General features: G+C 41.3%; 1 protein-coding gene and 1 pseudogene across 1 annotated transcript in view; both read left to right on the forward strand.

Moving 5' to 3' along the window:
- Uggt1 (UDP-glucose glycoprotein glucosyltransferase 1) overlaps window positions 1–18,998 on the forward strand; it is a 92,974-nt gene that overhangs the window by 44,087 nt on the left and 29,889 nt on the right. Inside the window, exons 14-19 of the mRNA XM_050134628.1 lie at window positions 2,066–2,185; window positions 5,975–6,060; window positions 9,160–9,295; window positions 10,556–10,687; window positions 13,128–13,292; window positions 15,613–15,733. Coding sequence (XP_049990585.1) covers window positions 2,066–2,185; window positions 5,975–6,060; window positions 9,160–9,295; window positions 10,556–10,687; window positions 13,128–13,292; window positions 15,613–15,733 — 760 coding nt within the window. The remainder of the gene's footprint in view (window positions 1–2,065; window positions 2,186–5,974; window positions 6,061–9,159; window positions 9,296–10,555; window positions 10,688–13,127; window positions 13,293–15,612; window positions 15,734–18,998) is intronic.
- LOC126496996 (RNA polymerase II elongation factor ELL2-like) lies at window positions 16,090–18,594 on the forward strand (annotated as a pseudogene).

An 18,998-nucleotide genomic window follows, 5' to 3' on the forward strand; every position in this document is an offset into this window, starting at 1 on the left:
AGTCCTTTTAAATCATGTAATTAAGAACATATTAATAGTGGTTTTAAATTACTCGTATTGCTGGATATGATGGCACACGCCTTTAATCCTAGTAATCCTAGTACTCAGGAGGCAGTGACAGGAGGATCTCTGTGAGTTTGAGGCCAGCCTGGTCTATATAGTGAGTTCCAGGACAGCCAGGGCTACATAGTAAGGCCTTATCTCAAAAAACAAACAAACAAATTCACACTGTTAGAAAATCCTTTTTCTTAACACGTTTTTCTTAAGACTTTTAGAGAGGATGGAACAGTTCATCGGAACTGGAGTACTTGGTGGTATTGGAAGGTCTTCAGCTTTAGTAGGTCCACTAGAGTAGAGTGAGATTTCTAGACAACAACATTGTATGAGAGTTCCTGTTGCTCCTTTTTTTAAAACATATTACTTACTTTTTAAAAAAGCCATACTTTTATAAATGAAAATTTCATATACTTAGGTGCTTTAGTTAGGGTTTCTATTGTTGCAGTGAAATAGTGTGACCAAAAATCAAGGTGAGGAGGAAAGTATTTATTTGGCTTACACTTCCACATCACTGTTCACCATCAAAGGAAGTAAGGACAGGAACTCAAACAGGGCAAGAACCTGAAAGTTTCTCTGATGCAAACACCATGGAGGGTTGTTGCTTATTGGCTTACTCCTCATGGTTTGCTCATCCCAGTTTCTTACAGAACCCAGGACCGGCAACCTAGGGATGGCACCACCTTACAGTGGGCAAGAGCCCTCCCCCATCAATTACTGCTTAAGAAAATGCTTTTCAGCCAGATCTTATGGGGACATTTTCTCAATTGAGGTTCCCTCTTCTCAGATAGCTAGCTTGTGTCAAGTTGACACAATACTAGCCGGAGGCAGACAGATCTCTGTGAGTTCAAGGCCAGCCTGGTCTACAAAGCAAATTCCAGGATAGCCAGAGCTAGACAGTAAAGCCCTGTCTCAAAAGAGAAGAAAGAAAGAAAAAACTTTCCTCTTTCCTCCTGGGTCGCTAGTATGAGCAGTTGCTTGTGTGCTCGTCCAGAGCATTAGACTCACACAAGCAGGAAAATATCTGTATATTTCAGCTGTGCTTCGCTATCCGGGCAGCAGGTGCTTACTGTTCATGTGTTGTTCTTCTGCCTCCCTCCTGTTGTAGATGCTGCCATGTTGGGTCTCTGTGTCCTTTTCTCCCACATACCTGTGAGAATTCATTTGGAATGGATGCCTGCATACACTTAGTGGTTCTAGTCAGGCCTTCAGTGTGTTTTTATCTGTTTCTTTAAATGAGTGTTGCAGACATCACCATTACCTGAGGGTTCCTATGTGCTTTGTACTTTTGCCTAGTCTTAAGGTCCTGACAAACTGTTAATGTTTTCCAACTTAATGAATGCGAAGTTTTCTTGTGAATTCATTTATGTTTCACAGATTGTGAATAAATTGTGTTTACTGATCACTTATGATCCCTATGTAGTTTTTTTTTTAATTTATATATATTTTTTGTTTTGTTTTTTCGAGACAGGGTTTCTCTGTTTAATAACCCTGGCTATTCTGGAACTCACTTTGTAGACCAGGCTGGCCTCAAACTCATGGAGATCTTCCTGTCCCTGGGATTAAAGTTGTGTGCCACCACATCTAGCTTAGTTTTATTTTATTCTTATCTCATTTCCTGTGGGTTGCTTGATTTTTTTTTTTAAATAATATTTGTTGCTGTTGGTCTTTAGTTGGTTGTGTTGATTGTAAATAATTTCACCTGTTTTATTGCTTTGTTGTAGTTATTCGTTTTTCTATTCAATCTTTGTATATTTGAGAATAGTCTATCTCTTATGTCTATGTGTTTGCTGGAGACAAGGTCTTGTATATCCCAGGCTGGCACCAAACTCTATGTAGCTGTGGACAATTTTAATACCTGATTCTCCTGTCTCTACCTCCTGAGTGCTGGGATTATAGGCATGTGCCACCATGCCTATCTCTGTGATTCTTAAAGTCTCATTAACTATCTTTTTGTCCCCCATCAGTGACTAATGTGTATGCACCATGTTGTGTTTTTTGTTTTATTCAGTGGGTCAACAACCTAGAGATTGATAGCCGATATAATTCATGGCCTTCTAGTTTACAAGAGTTACTTCGACCTACCTTTCCTGGCGTTATACGGCAGATCAGGAAAAACTTGCATAACTTGGTAAGTAAAACTTGCGCCCCCTCATATCTGTTTCTCCTTGCTGTGTCTCTTCTTTTCCATCATTTTTAGAATGTTCAGTTTTTCCTGTATGTGTGCACAGTGTTCAAGTGGAAAGGATTATGTTCATGTTACAGCAGTGTCACAGCCTGTGTTGCTGTGTGACACATGTACCTCATCCATACTGAAGGTTTACAATGGACCACACTATATTTTAAGTTTATATTTTAAGACTTTATATCCCTAGAGCAATTTTAAGTTTATAGAAATGTTGTATAAGTTTTAAGAGAGTGCTTGATGTGTGTGTAGCTCAAAAGACACATGACTGCTGCTCTTCTGTCATGTCTTTTGTGTATATGTCAGTAGGCTTCTTTTTATTTCAAGTCACAACTTAGTCATTGGCTCACTTGATTTTTTTTTTTAATCTTACTAAGTAAAAGAAAGGAGGGCAACATAAAAAAAAAAAAAACTAGTGGGATACTTGACATTGCACTTGGGAAATGAACACATCAATATCTGTCCAGTGGAAGTAGTTGTGATTCTCAGTGAGTCTCAGGGTCATGAGATATTTGGTCCTGATGTTTGTACTCTTGGTGTGATACATTACTGCCCCCTCACCTGCTCTTTCTCGTGAGTTTAATTAGAGAGTTTAATTAGAGAGTCCTAGTTTGCTTCCTATTACTGTCCATGACCAAAAGCAAATGGGAAGGAGTTTATTTCACAGCTTATAGTTCACTGAGAATGGAACTCAAGGCAGGAACTGGAGCAGTGGTCACAGAAGAAAGCTGCTTACTTCCTTGCTCTCCATGACTTGCTCTGCCTGCCTTCTTATACAACCTGGGTCCACCTGCGCAGGGGCGACACCACCCACAGTTCCATATCAATCATAAATTAAGAAAATACCCTTAATAGATTTGCCTACAGGTCAGTCTGATGGAGGCATTTATTTTCATTGAGGGTTCCTCTTCCCAAATTACTCTAGTTTTTGTCAAGTTGACAAAATAGTAAACACAATTGACCTATCATTACCTTAACACACAAACAGATCATTATTAAACTGTAGCCTTTTCTTTCTTGTCTCTTCTCAAGATGTTATGTTGATACTAATATCACAATATTGAAACTATAATATTAAATATACCACAGTCTTTAAAAAAATGCAAACACTTTAAAAGTTCAAGTTCTCTTTAAAATATCCGCCATTTCTTTAAATGTCCGAAGTCTCTCCAACAGTAAGCTCCTGTAACAGTCACATCAAAGCAAACCCAAAGTTCAGCAGTGTAAAACGTATAGTTCCTGGTGTCGGGGCTATTCATGATCCTCTGGGCTCCGAGAGGCTGGGGCAGCTCCTCTTCCCCAGCTGTGCATCTGTAGCACAAGCACCTTCTTTCTCCACAGTGACTACTACAAGAGGTGGCTGTCTCCAGGGTGCTGGTGCTCTCTCCAAAGCACCTGGGCTGCACCTTTACCAATAACTTCACCTGGGCTCTCTCCAGGGACTCTGACTTTGGCACGTGGTGACAAGCCTCGCCTTCTCTCTATGAACCCCTTGAGTACAGGGGTTACCATTGCAGCTGAGGCTGTAGCTTCACCAGTGGCTTCTCTTGACCTCTCATATGGTGCCAGTCTGGGCCGCTCTTCATGACCTCTGTATCCCTTCAAAACCAGTACCTTAAACAATCACAAGTTTGGCTGCCAGCATGAAATTCAGCCTTACCCCCTCTGGACTATATACTTTTTGTTCGCTGGCCTGAGGAGAATTTCCACACTCCCGTCATGGCCCATTTAAGTTTGAGCACTAATGACTTTTCCAGCCCAAAGTTCCAAACACTTCCACAGTTTTTCCTAAACAACACGGTCAGGTCTGTCACAACAGTAGCCCAGTTTCTGTCCGAATTAGCTTTCTGTTACTTTAATGAAGACTATAACCAAAACCAGCATAGGGGGAAGGGTTTATTTCATCTTACAGCTTACAGTCCACCCTGGAAGGGACACAGGGCAGGCTCCTGGAGAAACAGAAACTGAAGCAGGGGCTCTGAGCAGCTGCCTACCAGCGTGCTCCCCATGGCTTGCCCAGTCCGCTTTGTTTCACAACCCAGCACTGCTTTCCCAGGGGGCACCAGCCACAGCATGCTGGGCCCACCTATATCAGTCATTAATTAAGAAAACCCGCCAGAGGCTTGCCCACAGACTAGTCTGATGGAGGCCTTTCCCAGTTAAGGGTCCTTCTTCCCAGCGACTGTAGCTTGTGTCAAGTTGACAAAACTAGGGTTCCTTAGAGGCTATTTTAAAAAATGTCTCTCCTTTCCCTACCAGCCTTTAACTGTAACTAGCCCTCTGGAGGAGGGAGGGCCTCCTGAGCTCTAATATCTTAATCCCTCAAATTTAGTAATTCAGCTAACTTCTTAGCTTTCCACTGCCCTTCTCAACCCATCCCTCATTTCCTGCTTTATAGAGACAGAGAAGGAAGGTTCTTACCAGATCTCTCCCCTCATTTCTGTCTCTTCCTCTTCACAGCTGTTTCACAGAACAGAAGCAGGAGAGCATTGAGATTTATATGGGAAACAACCCTCTGAACTTCTCTCTCTCTTTTAATCTTAGCTTTTTATTTCATGTATTTAATTCTCAGCGTGTGCATGTGTGTAGGCCCGCACATGCCACAGTGTGTGCATCTAAGTCAGCACAACCTTTAGGAGTTGTTCTCTCCCAATATGTGGGAACCAGAAATCGAACTTGTTTTCAGAATTGGCAACACATGACCCACCAAGCCAGTGGTTCTCAACCTTCCTAATGCTGTGATCCTTTAACATGGTTCCTCTTGTTGTGGTGACCCCCAACTGTAAAATTAATTTATTGTTACTTCATAAACTGTAATTTTGCTGCTGTTATTGTAATGTAAGTATCTCTGTTTCCTGATGGTCTTAGGTGACCCTTGTGGTAGGGTTGTTCGAACCCCACCCCATACACAAAGGGGGCGCTACCTGTGAAGTTGAGAACCACTTCACTAAGTTGATCTTGCCAATCCTGTATTTTTTCTCAGTCGTTCAAACTACCCTTTTCCTTTCACAATTCAGGTCTTTCTCTTTCTTACCATGAGCGAACTTTAATTTTTTACTTTTAAAAAGTTTTATTTTAGATAATTTTTATGTACCTCAGGCTGACCTTTAACCTCATTATATAGTTGAGGATGACTTTGGACTTAAGATCCCCTACCTCCTCCACCTCCCATGTGCTAGGATTGCAGGTATGCAGCACCAGGCCTGGTTTCCGGCTGGAGTTTGAATGCAGAGCCTTTTGCATGTTTGGTGAACACTCTACCAAATGAATCACAGCCTCAGTCCGAGTAACTTGATTGTGTAGAGAATGTGTACAAGCTGGTTAGCGCATGAGGACTTCATACATCAGTGCTATTGTTATGGTTTAAAAGTTGAGTTCAAAATTAATTGTTAATTCAGGGAGCCTTAGAAACAAATATAACAAAAAGGCAGCTCTGTTTTCCAAGGTGTGAGAACTGATAAAACAGGTTTATCTGATATGGTAGAATAGGCAGGCATCAGCAGTCTGGATCACTGGTGGATGTCACCAGTGAAATCCATGGAAAAAAAATCTCTCTTCCCACTACCACATTCTGAATGTTGAGGGTGGCAGCTGCTGTTTTTATTCATAACTCCCTTTGTATGTGGTTCAGTAATATTTTGGGAAGGATTGACTTCATGTATGACAATTTGTGTCATTTCTCTTAGCCCATGCGTGATTGCCATTTCATGGGTTCTTCTCTTTTTCCTCTGACAGGTGTTTATTGTTGATCCTGTGCATGAGACCACAGCCGAGTTGATTAGCATAGCTGAGCTGTTCCTCAGCAATCACGTACCATTAAGGTAACATTGGGGTCATTCAGCTGAGGCTTGGTTTGTTATTTGAATCACATGTCTGGTTTCATTGAATTGTAGTATAATTAATAGCCGGATTCACTAATGACAGTTTTATCTTCTGCTTGGGAAGACATCTGTGTCTTTAGGGACTAAGAATTTAATTCTGAGCACACAGGCGCTTACCACCATTGAATTATTAACAAGTAGCTGTGTGAAAGTAGTTTGTGGTCTTCACTTGCTTCCTACTGGAAAGGACTTTCCTGGTTGCATGTCCACATAGAAAAGCCCGTTTCTAATTTCAGCAGAGAGCTTTGCTAGTGGCTTTGACTTTTAAGGACTGGATGCTTTGTAATGTTAAAATGTTAAGTAGCCTTCTGTAGATACAGACAGACACGTCTGTGTTAGTTGTGTTGCCAGGTCCACCAACTGAACACCAGGTAGCTGGGTTTCCCTCTTCTTTTCATAGACAATTACATAAAAAAATACATATATTGTTATACATGTGTTTACATATATGTGTTACATATACATGTGTTACGATATTTTCCCTTACAGTCTGTAATAATTCTGATAATTTTACATGCTGATAAAATTTGAGCAACTTTTTTTTTCTCTCCAAGAAAGGGTCTCACTGTGCATCTGTGATTGTCCTGGAACTCTCTCTGTAGACCAGGCTGGTGTTGAACTCACAGAGATCCACCTGCTTCTGCCTCCCAAGTGCTGGCCTTAAAGGCGTGCGCCTCTATGTCTCCTGAAATCTGAGTTCTTAAAAATGAAGAAACTAAAGGACAAAAGAATTTCTAGTAAATAAACATTATGACATGTTGATTATCCCGTACTAAGTTGTGGTAGGCTTGTATGAATGAAATCTGTCCTGTTTGCCTTTTGCATACCTTGGCTCTCTATAAGAATGTATTTGATCAAGTGCTTAGGATATATGGAGCTCTGCGGGGAGGACCCGGGTTTCCCAGGGGCTTTGAAGAAAAGGAGGACTATTAGGACCAGAAAAGCAGAGATCGTTGAGTGCAATGAAAATTTTCATTTAAGGGGCTGGAGAGATGGCTCAGAGGTTAAGAGCACTGCCTGCTCTTCCAAAGGTCCTGAGTTCAATTCCCAGCAACCACATGGTGGCTCACAACTATCTGTAATGGAGGTCTGGTGCAGGCATGCACACAGACAGAATATTGTATACATAATAAATAAATAAATATTTAAAAAAAAAGAAAAAGAAAATTTTCATTTAAATTTGAACACCACCTGGCAGATGGAGAAAATAAATTGCTAAATTACAGCCATGTTTGTTTAAAGGCGGATATGAGCACATGTAAATTGGTTCATGGTACACAGTGGGCCCTAACCAAACATTTGTACAGTTGTACTGAGGCACAGGAAGATTACAGATGTAGGGAATGAAGGCACTTGAGCCCTGGGCACAGGAAGGGTGTCTTGTGAGCATCAGAGGGGAGCTGGCAGATAGGTTGACTTTTTGCTCTTGGTGTAGGAATGTGGTCCTACCCCCCCCCCCCTTCTCAAAGCAGGAACTTTTTGTTTTTGGGGGTTTGAATTTTTTTTTTTAAGACAGCGTCTCACTATGTAGCTCTGCTTGTAGACCAGGTTGGCCTTGAACTTACAGAGATCCACCTGCCTCTGCCTTCCCAAGCACTAAGATTAAAGGCATGTGCTACTATTTGAGGTTTACAAAACAGAAGTTTTAAACTTTAATGACGTCTGCCTTCTCAGTCATTTTATGACTCTGTGTGTGTGTGAGCGTGTGCATGTTTGCACCAGAGTTGATGTTGGTGTTTCCCTAAGTTATCACCGCTACAGTAACTGAACCTGGATCTCACAGACTGGCTAGGCTGCTAGCCAGAGAGGTCCGCCCCCTGCCAAAATTCTTCTGTTTTCACTTCCATACTGAGGTTACAGACATATATACCCCCGTGCCCAGTTTATTGTACGTGGTGTTAGGGATCTGAGTTGGGTTCTCATGCTTGTGTAGCAAGCACTTTGCCAGTGAAGCCATCTCCCTAACTGGATCATGCTTTTTGATCTAACCTGTCATTAGCCAAACCTGAGACCACCAACCAATTCTTTCCAGGGCTATTTTCCAGGACTTCGTAGGTTTGGTTTTCCACTTACATCTGTTGTATGTTTTGTGTTAATGTTTGTGAAGGGTAAATTTATATCTAAATTCGTTACTTTGCTTGTGCAGTTGTTTCAGTACCATTTGTTGACATAACTGCAATGCTCTTAGTCCAGATGCCCAGACTCCCCATGAGTCTTCATACTTATCCGTCTCGGTATGATATACGACAGTTGATTCCCTTCCTTCCTTCCTTCCTTCCTTCCTTCCTTCCTTCCTTCCTTCCTTCCTTCCTTCCTCCTTTTTTTCTTTGTTTTTGTTTTGTTTTTGTGATAGGGTTTCTCTGTGTAACAATTCTGGCTGCCCTGGAACTTGTTTTGTAGACCAGGCTAGCCTTGAACTCATAGAGATCCTCTTGTTTCTGCCTTCTGAGTGCTGGGATTAAAGCTGTGATCCTGGCTTCCTTTTATATTGTTTTAGTTACATTTACATTTTCTTCAGCCTCAATTTCCGGATTTTTGAAATTAATGTATTTATTCTTTATGTGTATGTTCCTGCTTGTCTGTATGTGCACCACATACGCACAGTTCCCACAGAGGCTAGAATTGGGCATCAGATGCTCTGAAATTGGAGCTAGAGGCCCTTGTGAGCCATCTGATTTGGATGCTGGGAACAGAACCCAGGTACTCTCTCTGCAAGAGCGCCCAGTGCTCTTACTAGTTGAGCTGTTTCTCCAGTCCTCCCAACTTAAAAGCAGAACAGAATTTCTACCTATCACTGTATCAAGCTCTTCATGACATTAAAGAAATCTAGTCAAGACTCTTTAAGAGCCTTCACTGTGGAAAAGCCTAACCTGTTTTGTGACCCTACTCTTGTGTTTTTAAAATGATGTGTATGTAGCTTTGCCAGCCTTGTTTAGAGTGGGATGTTGACTGTGCTTCTCAGTTAGAAGTGAGCAGCGGGACCCCACCGCCTCTAGCTGATTGCCTTCTTTAAAATGCCCCTTTTCTTCTTCTCTGCAGGATTGGTTTTATCTTTGTGGTCAATGACTCGGAAGACGTTGATGGGATGCAAGATGCTGGAGTTGCTGTTCTGAGAGCGTATAATTATGTTGTCCAAGAAGTGGATGGTTACCACGCCTTCCAGATTCTCACACATGTATGTTTTTGTTCAAAATGGCAAATACTTTTTAAGAAATTTAACTCACTCTAAAACAGTTTGTGTTAGTGGTATTTTGTACTTATGTAAAGAGAAAAGGTAAAGTATATTCTTATATAAACTCTAGTGTTTTATATTTCAGGGTTCCTTATACATTATTAATTCACTGATGTGAAAATAATAGATTGCTGTGTTTATTTTAATGTTTAGACTCTGTTGCTGGGGGGAGGGGCACGTGTGCACTACTGTACAGTAATGCAGGTCCAGAGGATGACCTTCTGAGTGGGTTCTCTCCTTCTCCCATGGGATCTGGGGATCAGACTTGGTTGTCAGGCATGTCAAGCCATAATGCTGGTCATCAGATGCGATTCCTGAAGAGAGAGAATAGCATACATGTTACAGTCCTCTGCACTTTGATTCTGTGAAATCATCAGTTAATGCCTTTGGGCAATGTGGTGTTCTCTACTTTTTTTTTTTTATATCATTTTTTTTTTTTGAGACTTTCTTATGGTATTTTTTCATCTTTTCCTTTTCTTTCTTCTTGTCTGCCTCTTTCCTTCCTTTTTTCTTTTTCTTCTCCTTTTTGTTAACACAGTCTCATATAGCTAGGGCTAGCTTTGGAAAAACTGTGTAGTTGAATATGACCTTGAGTTCTTGATTCTCCTGTCTCCCACAGTGCTGTGGTGTTAGCTGTGCAGCACCGTGCCTGGTTCTTTTTTTTTTTTTTTTTTTTTTTTTTTGTCTTCCGAGATAAGGTCTTTCTGTATAGCTCAGGCTAGCCAAAAACTCTGGGTCTGCTTCCCTCATCTTCCCAGGCCTTGGCTATCTCAGGTATGATCCACCACACCTGGCTTCTGATACTTCCTAAAGCATTTTTCCTGCACCCCTCCTCCCCACATTTGGGTTATAATGTATTTATTTACTGAGAAGATCATTTCAAGAAATCTTTAGTTCCGTCACTCAGCTGCTGGGGCTTCTCTGAATTCAAGGCCGATCTGATCTACATAGCAAGTTCCTAGCTAGCCAGGCCTTCATGATGATACTGTGATGATACTGTGTCTTAACAAAAGAAAGAAAGAAAAATCTTCGGTTCTTAATCAAAGGTATCTTATAAGGAATATTGAAATGATAGTGTTGCTAAGGAGTTCCAGTTTGCTTCTTAATAAAAGTAGTCTTATTTTTCTAATGTGTTTAGAGACTTCCTCACATTTGAAATTTGGATTTAAAAGTGTAGTTGGTTACTTATTTTTCTTTTTTTAGATCTATAACAAGGTGAGGACTGGAGAAAAAGTGAAAGTTGAACATGTGGTCAGTGTCTTGGAGAAGAAATACCCGTATGTCGAAGTGAATAGCATTCTGGGGATTGATTCTGCTTATGATCAGAACCGGAAGGTAACACTTTCTTTAGAACTTAGTTCCTTGGTATTTTGACATGACTGCTGCATTAGACTGGGTTGGATGGTGTCTGTAGTGGGGTGTTGATAAAAGTGCTCAGTACCTAGCATTTCAAAATGTAGACAGACCGCTTTTTAGTCCCCACCTTCCTCCCCCTTCCTCTCCCCTCCAGGAGACAGGATCTGAATGTGTGGCCCTTGGCTGGCCTTGAGCTCACAGAGATCAGCTGTCTCTACCCTCTGAGTGCTGGGATTAAGGCATATTGCTACCATATCTAGCCTCACTTGTCAGTCTTTGAAAAGTGATTCTAGGTCAGAAAATAGTACTTATTTTTTTTAAAATATTTATTTATTATGTATACAATATTCTGTCTGTGTCTATGCCTTCAGGCCAAAAGACGGCACCAGACCCCATTACAGATGGTTGTGAGCCACCATGTAGTTGCTGGGAATTGAACTCAGGACCTTTGGTAGAGCAGGCAATGCTCTTAACCTCTGAGCCATCTCTCCAGCCCAATAGTACTTTTTTAACTTGCATGCTAACTTTTAAATTGGAAAACAATTACTTTTTTCAATGTAGTAGTTGTACTTCTATGAAGTATGTTCTGGATAAAACCTATTGGAAGTATAGAACCAAAAGGTGGTGTATGGCACAATATGTACTGTTTGACTTTACATCATTGTTCAGGCTCCAGACGTGTCTGTTAACTAGCCAACTATGGAGGTGCACACCTTTAATCCCAGAGCTCTGGGGGCAGAGGCAGGTAGATCTCTGAGTTTGAGACCTGCCTGGTCTACAGAGCAAATTTCAGGAGAGCCAGAGTTGTTACACAGAGAAACCCTGTCTCAAAAAACAATAAAATAAAACAAAAAAGAAAAGAAATGTAATAACCAGAGCCAGTGAGATTGCTTACTGGTACAGATGCTTACTATGTAAGCCTGGCAACCTGAATTTAAGCCTCCAAACTCATGTGAAGGTGAAAGAAGAGAAAACTTAAGCTTTTTGGGGGGTGACATAAAACCAAGTACTTTGTTTGTCCATATTTACATACCTACAACCAAAACAATGTTGATTCTTACACTGTGAGAATATTAGAAAACACTTGCTGTACTTTGGTTTTTAGAAAGTGCTATAAAAGTTAATAGCCAAAACTTAGTAAGGCAATGTAAGAATGCGAGAACCCTTTTACAGCCCAACCTCGTGTGGAAAGGTGTGGAAAGAATCCCTCTGTCTGCTGATTGGCGTTGAGTCCTTGAGGCAGGTTGGAGTGGGCTCCCAGCCTGGGACAGAAGCCACAGTCACAGGGAGCCAACAGATGTGTCTCTGGCAATTCTTGAAAGCGGTTTTGCTTCTCTAGTGAGCAGCCTGGCTAGGAGCTGGTTGCTGAGCTCTTTAGTTTCTTCCTCTGAAGAAGGCAGAAGCAGCTGGAGCTGGGCTCTGAAATCTGCCTTCCCTTCCTCAATTGTTGCCCAAATTTAAAGAAATGTGTGGCTGAATATCAGTGTGCATTAGGTGGAAAAAGTAGGACTAATCAGGGAAGAGCAGTAAATGTGGGTGAGTGGGGGACAGAGCCCTGAGCCTGAGAAGTTTCCCAGAGTTCTCAGTCAGGCCCTGCAAGTCTCTTGTCTCTGCTGAGGTGAAGAAACTTGAAACAAGTGTCTGTGTACTCCCAATTGCTGCAGTGACCTTTGCAGCAACTTGCTGTTCTCTGCTTTATTCAGGCAGCCCATTTTCCTCAGCTCTTGTTTCTTTTGTATCTACCCCTGTGTTACCAGTTTCCAGGGGCTCTTTTATCCTCTGGACTTGAGCCTGCTGGCTGCCAGTAAGCACTGTATTGGGGTGGTGAAGAATCTACTCCCAACAATTGCAGAAAGTTTGTTGTACAATGAGCATTGTATACATGATGCAGTTTTAGAAGCCTGGAGGACTGTTCACACACATAAACAGACATATACACATTCCCTAGTCTGTAAAGTTTTTGTTTCTTAAAGTTCAATAATTTAATTTCACATTTACTAAGTAAGATTTTTTTTTTTTTTTTTTTTTTTGACTTTTCGAGACAGGGTTTCTCTGTGGCTTTGGAGCCTGTCCTGGAACTAGCTCTGTAGACCAGGCTGGCCTCGAACTCACAGAGATCTTAATGACCGAGTCATCTCTTTAGCCCTTCTTTTGTTCTTTTCAAAAAATTATTTTTATTTATTATTATTGTGTACACACATATGGAGGGACGACAACTTTGTAGTCTGTTACTTGGGTTCTGGAGATCAAACTCAGGTCTTACAAAGCAAGTGTCTTTACCTACTAAGTCATCTTGCCTGCCCTGTTAACTTTTTTATTTTATTTTTTTTTTTAATTTAAGCAGGCATGTAAGAAACTGTTTTGTTCTGTGTGTATCATGAAGGGGAATATGTGCTTTCTTTTGTCCTTTGTTTTCTAGGAAGCGAGAGGCTACTATGAGCAGATTGGTGTTGGTCCCCTGCCCGTTGTCTTGTTCAATGGCATGCCCTTTGAAAAGGAACATTTGGATCCTGATGAGTTGGAAACCATTACAATGCACAAGATCTTGGAGACCACGTCCTTCTTCCAAAGGGTGGTATATTTGGTGAGTGGTATTTTCAGGACAATTTTGAAAGCAAGTGGTTTATATTTTGTAGCTTCTTCTTTTTTAAAGATTTATTTGTTTGTTATGTATACAGTGTTATGCCTGCATGTGTGCCTGCACAGCAGCAGAAGAGGGCACCAGATCTCATTATACATGGTTGTGAGCACCATGTGGTTTCTGGGAATTGAATTCAGGACCCTGGAAGAGCAGCCAATGCTCTTATGAGCCATCTCTCCAGGCCCACTTTGTAGCTTCTTTAGTCAGTAGTAAAATTCTGTGTTATGCCTTGCGTGGTGACACATGGCTTTAGTCTTAGTTCTCAGGAGGCAGGTGGATCTCTGTGAGTTCTAGCCCCCCCCCCCCAAAAAAAAAATTCCAAGATAATATGGGACCTAGAGAAGCTATTAGCTTTATATCCTCTTTTATAACGTGAATCCATTACCTCTGTGGTGGTTTGAATGAGAATAACCCTAATAGGTGTGTACATTGAAAACTTAGTCATTAGTTGGTGAAACTATTGGGGAAGGATTAGGATATGTGGGACGGGTATTGGAAGAGGAGTGTTACTGGGAGGGTGGGCTTTGAGAGTTCAGAAGCCCACTCCATCTTCCTGGTTATTTCTCCTTGCCTCCTACTGCTCCAGTGCCGGGCTTTCTGCCTGTTGCCATGCTCCAGCCCTGAAAATCATGAACTCTTATCCTCTGGAACCGTGAACCCTAAATTAAACATTTTCTTTTATAAGTTTGCCTGGTCATGGTGTTTTGTCATAGAAATAAAAAAGTAGCTAAGCACCTGACTTATAGTGAAAGATACAGAGCATGAAATATTGCCACTTTCAGTGTTCAGTGAACTGGCATTTTCTTCAGTCACAGTTTTATGCAACCCTTGCCACTATCCTGTAGATCTTTTCCAACCGACTTTTACATTTTTTTACTTATTATCATTTTGTGTGTGCATTCATGTGTGTAAGTGTGTATGTGTGTGTTCACTTTTATCCACTCACCTCTCAGCGGCTGTTTAGAGGGTTTCTGTCTATCCCTTGCTCTCTTGCCTAATCCTGCAGTGAATCCTGCAGTGCTGGGGACTGAAGCCAGAGCTTTGTGCATGCCAGGCAAGCACTCTGCCATCGGACCTACGCCTCTAGTCCTTTACGCTCTTGATAATGTCCTTTGATGCATGAAAGTTCCCATTCTGATGGACTTTATTCTTTCATTTTGTTTTTGTGCTCTTCATTGTTTTATCCAAGAAAGCACTGCTAAGCCATTGTTCAGCTACTATTAAATTTTTCTTTAGTGTTTTCTTCTAAGACTTTTATGATTGCAAATCTTTAGGGTAAATCTTTGACCTATTTTGACTTAATTTACAATTGTTCCAATTATTATTATTATTTGGATAAGTACATGCCACAACACGTGTGTGGAAGTCAAAGGACAACTGTGGAGTTTAGATCTTTCCACCTTTACATGGGATATCAAACTCAGGCTGCCAGGTTGGCCCAGCAAGCTCCTGGTTCACTGAGCCATCTCACCAGCCCTGATAATTATTTTTGAGACAGAGTCTCACTGGCTGGCCTAGAACTTGCTAGATAGCCCAGCTCGACCTTGAACTCACAGAGATCCACCTTTCCCTGAGTGTTGGGGTTAACAGTGTATACCCAGTCTCTGAAGATTTTTGTATATTGATATTTAGAACAAATCTATTTATTTTAAAATTTTATTTCTGGCTGAGCAGTGGTGGTATACACCTTTAGTCCAAGTACCTATGAGGCCAGAGGCAGGCAGATCTCTTAAGTTCTAGGCCAGCCTGGACTATAGAGCAAGTTTCAGGATAGCCAGGCCTACACAGAGAAATTCTGTTTTGAAAAGCCAAAAATAGATATTTTCTGACCTTTTAAACAAATGTACTGGAAAACTCTGTATCCACTTAATTGCAGAGCAAAAGTTGACCCTTACTTTATACTTCATATAAAAATGAATTCAAGGGCTGGCAAAATGGCTCAATGAGTCTGGAGCTTGCTGGGCCAGTCTAGCAATCTGGGTTTGATTCCCTAGGACCTTTGGAAAGGTAGAAAGAAGTGACTCCACAGAGTGGTTGTGGGCCTCCTACCATGGGAAAGCTGACTTAGCTTTCTTGTTCCTGAGCCCTGTCTTTCTATGAATGTCCCCATCACCCCTATGTGGTGATGAAGTTCGAGATACTGTGTGTACGCAACCACACTATAGCAAACTGTTTCAAAGCCATGAATGCTTTATTTCTAGTGAATTATTATTGCTGATACTCCTATGACATTCCTGCCTCTGCTGTTTCTTTTTTTTTACAGGGTGAACTGCCACATGACCAAGATGTGGTAGAATATATCATGAATCAACCAAATGTTGTTCCACGAATCAATTCTCGGATTTTGACCGCTAAACGAGAGTATCTGGATCTTACAGCCAGCAGTAAGGAGCATTTCAGTAACGACTCAGCTTTTGATTTGTGCCTCACCTGCTTCTGTTTGTTAGATTATAATGCTAAGATGGTAGACCACAATTATGATATATGCTTCTGAACTCACAGGAAATTCCTTATAAAAAAAGATAAATTCTGGGGCTGGCGAGAAGGCTCAGTGATTAAAAATGCTTGCTGCTTTTGCAGAAGACTGGGGTTTGAGACCCAGCTCCCTCTGCTGACCTCCAAAGGCACAGACACATATGTACATGCAGCCAAAACACTCTTACACATAAAATAAAAATAAATAAATATTTAAAAAGAGCTGGAGAGAAAGAAAGAGAGGGGGTCTAGCCAGGAGCGGTATATGACATTACATCTGCAGCAGAAAGGCTGCAGTTGTGGAGGTGACTGTAGGAACTGGAGCCTGGGTGACACCCCCAGAAGTTTAAGGTGTGATGTGGGCCTTCGGGAAGAGCAGTACTTTATGGGCTGAGGTGGCAGGGGCAGGACAGTGCAGCTTGACAGGCTTACAAAACAGTGATCTGGGCACTGGAGACTTGGCAGGGCCACAGGAATTGAATTCCTATTTGACCTTCAGTTCACTTTCAAGCACTCCAAGGTTGTCTTTTTAGCTTGTCAGAATTCCCAAAAACAGTCCCTCAGTGAAGTTCCTATCTCTTTGTGAAATGTGGGCTAATAGCCCTAAGGGAAACTTTGATGGAACACTCTCTAGCCCTGAAGCCACCCAGCTCAACTACTTCACATTTGTGCAGGATAAATTGCATGTGCAGGAAATGATTCCTATGCAATTACATGGAAAAGAATGACGCAGGCAGGGGAGGAATCCCATTATCAAAGCATAAACATTACAGACTCTGTGGACCATATGTAGAAAAAGAGTGCAAATTTGAAAGTTCCTCAAGCCATCTCAGATGGGGTGGCTAAGAGAAAAATGTCAACGCTCATGAATCCTGCAAATATAGTTCAAAAGACACATACTTGGTGGCAGCAGTGTTTCTTCTCAGTGCCGTTTAGAGACTGGATCATTCACTTATGAGAGCTAAAGGCTTATGAGAAAAACTGCTTGATCAACTGCAGAAAGAAGGTGTCAATCAAAAAGCCAACTCCTTGGGACAGTTCTGCAGCAGGTGGCTACTCTTCATCCTAAGGACCTCTCTTGTGCTTGAAGGGTTATGTTTAAGAGCTTCACTCAGACTGGCCAGGGTGTGGCTAGACAGACAGACGGTCATTAGAGTTAATGCTGTCTTGAAAACTAAACCCATCTCATCGCCCTGGCACAAGCCATTCAGAATGCCCTGTGTGTTCCAGCAGAGATGCAGCATCTTCTCCTCAGAAACAGTCTTTTGGCTCAGATTTCATTGATCCTTTAATGAAGAAAAAACACTTGAATATCTCACCTGACCAGCGAGAGCCCACCGGTGTTAAGTGGCTGTTCGAAGCCCACCAGTGAAAAATCTTTGCAGGCCTTTTGCTGCCTTCTGCCCCTAACCCACCTGCCTTCCCCAAATATTCCTCAGATGATAAATTCCAATTCCTGTTCTCCAGGTGCTCCAGAAGGCTAGCAGACATAAGACAAGTTTAGTCAAAGTGCTAGTGTCTTTGAGAACCAGCAAGACTTAGGACTTCTCTGAAAACTCTTCTAGATCTGCTAAAGTATCCACCAAAGCCTATGGAAGAAAACCATCTAGTTTCTTACAAAATATCAAAAACAAAGTCTAAAGGTCTAAAACCCATAACGAAAAGGACCAAATAAAAAAGTGTGACATTGGAAAAAACTATCGAAGAGAAGACACTGTCAAGCTGAGTAACTCCTCGTAATCCCAGTGAAGGAGTTGAAGAAGATTGCACTGCTTCCATGGAGCCTCTTCAACAGTTGAACTCCCCGATTACTCAGTAACTGTATTACAACACTGGAATTACAGGGATGATTCCAGTACTGACTATGCTGAATACAGGGCTGTGCATGTCAGGATGGAGACTGTCGCTAGATTTATCAAACTGCATGCACAGTGAAAATGCCTTTCTCTGAGCTCAAAAGAGTACCAGAATGTTTTTGAAAAAGTCGCACAGGAGTTTAGGAAGATCAAGCCGTCCCAGTGACCATGAAGAATTATACAGATTTGAGTATCTTCGGAATAAACTGGCTCACATCAAAAGATACTCAGGGAATTTAGCTAAAAGTAAGCACAGTCCTGGCACTAGAACTCTGCTTGAACCAAAATATGGGAAGTAACTTAAGCTTATTTATTTAAGATTGTAAAAGATGAACCTTAACTTGATGAAAGTTTCGGTATAGTGAACGTGAGTGATGGTTTCCCACCTCGTTTTACTCTGCTTCCTTGCATTTTGAAGCTGATCCCTCCCCCAACTTATTTGTTAATAGAAGCAGGTTTTTTGGGTTTTTTTTTCTTCCTGTTTGTCTGTTTGTTTTAGATATTGGGAAATTCAGTGTCTACTTCAAATCAACTTTTCGTTGAAAACTTGTGTTTGTCATTAGAGATGAGGTTTAGCTTTCGGGTATGCAGTGTTCACACTTAAGAGTTGTGTGTGTTTGAAACAAAGCAGTAATGTGCAAAGAAAAATGCTTTTGGATAAACAAAAGCCTATTTTCTGGCTTTTTAAAATGCAAACTCTTTGCCTTAAGTTGTAAGTTATTTAGACATTTATACAAAATACAAAAAAATCAAAACTATTGTGGAGGGTTGAAAAGCAGAAGTGTGTGAGGGTATAGACTGCTCTGCACTTTCATGCATATGGACTGACTTGCTGTACAGTGCTACTGTGGAGTGAGCTGCGTGAGAGCTGCCGCTCTCAGCCTCAGGTTAAACAGCTGATGATGTTCCTCTAGGTTGTTGGTGTATTGTTTGTCTTTTTCTGTCCTATTGCTGCTTCTGTTATAGAAGACAAATGCATATATCAACAGTGTGTCAGCTTTATTAATGTTGAACAAAAATGGATATACTATAAAGTAAAATATAGTTTGGGGCAAAATTATAAAATTAAATATGTAGATAACCTATTTATATACTACTATATCTTTGCCTACTACTGTAAAGTATTTTTGAAGACATTTGCAGAGAAACTATTACCTATATGAGATTTTTTTTTTTTTTTTTGGTTTTTCGAGACAGGGTTTCTCTGTGGTTTTAGAGCCTGTCCTGGAACTAGCTCTTGTAGACCAGGCTGGTCTCGAACTCACAGAGATCCGCCTGCCTCTGCCTCCCGAGTGCTGGGATTAAAGGCGTGCGCCAC

Source organism: Alexandromys fortis, unplaced genomic scaffold (genome assembly GCF_014885135.2).
Source record: "Alexandromys fortis isolate MF-2015 unplaced genomic scaffold, M_Fortis_MF-2015_v1.1 scaffold_20, whole genome shotgun sequence".
Classification (NCBI taxonomy): domain Eukaryota; kingdom Metazoa; phylum Chordata; class Mammalia; order Rodentia; family Cricetidae; genus Alexandromys; species Alexandromys fortis.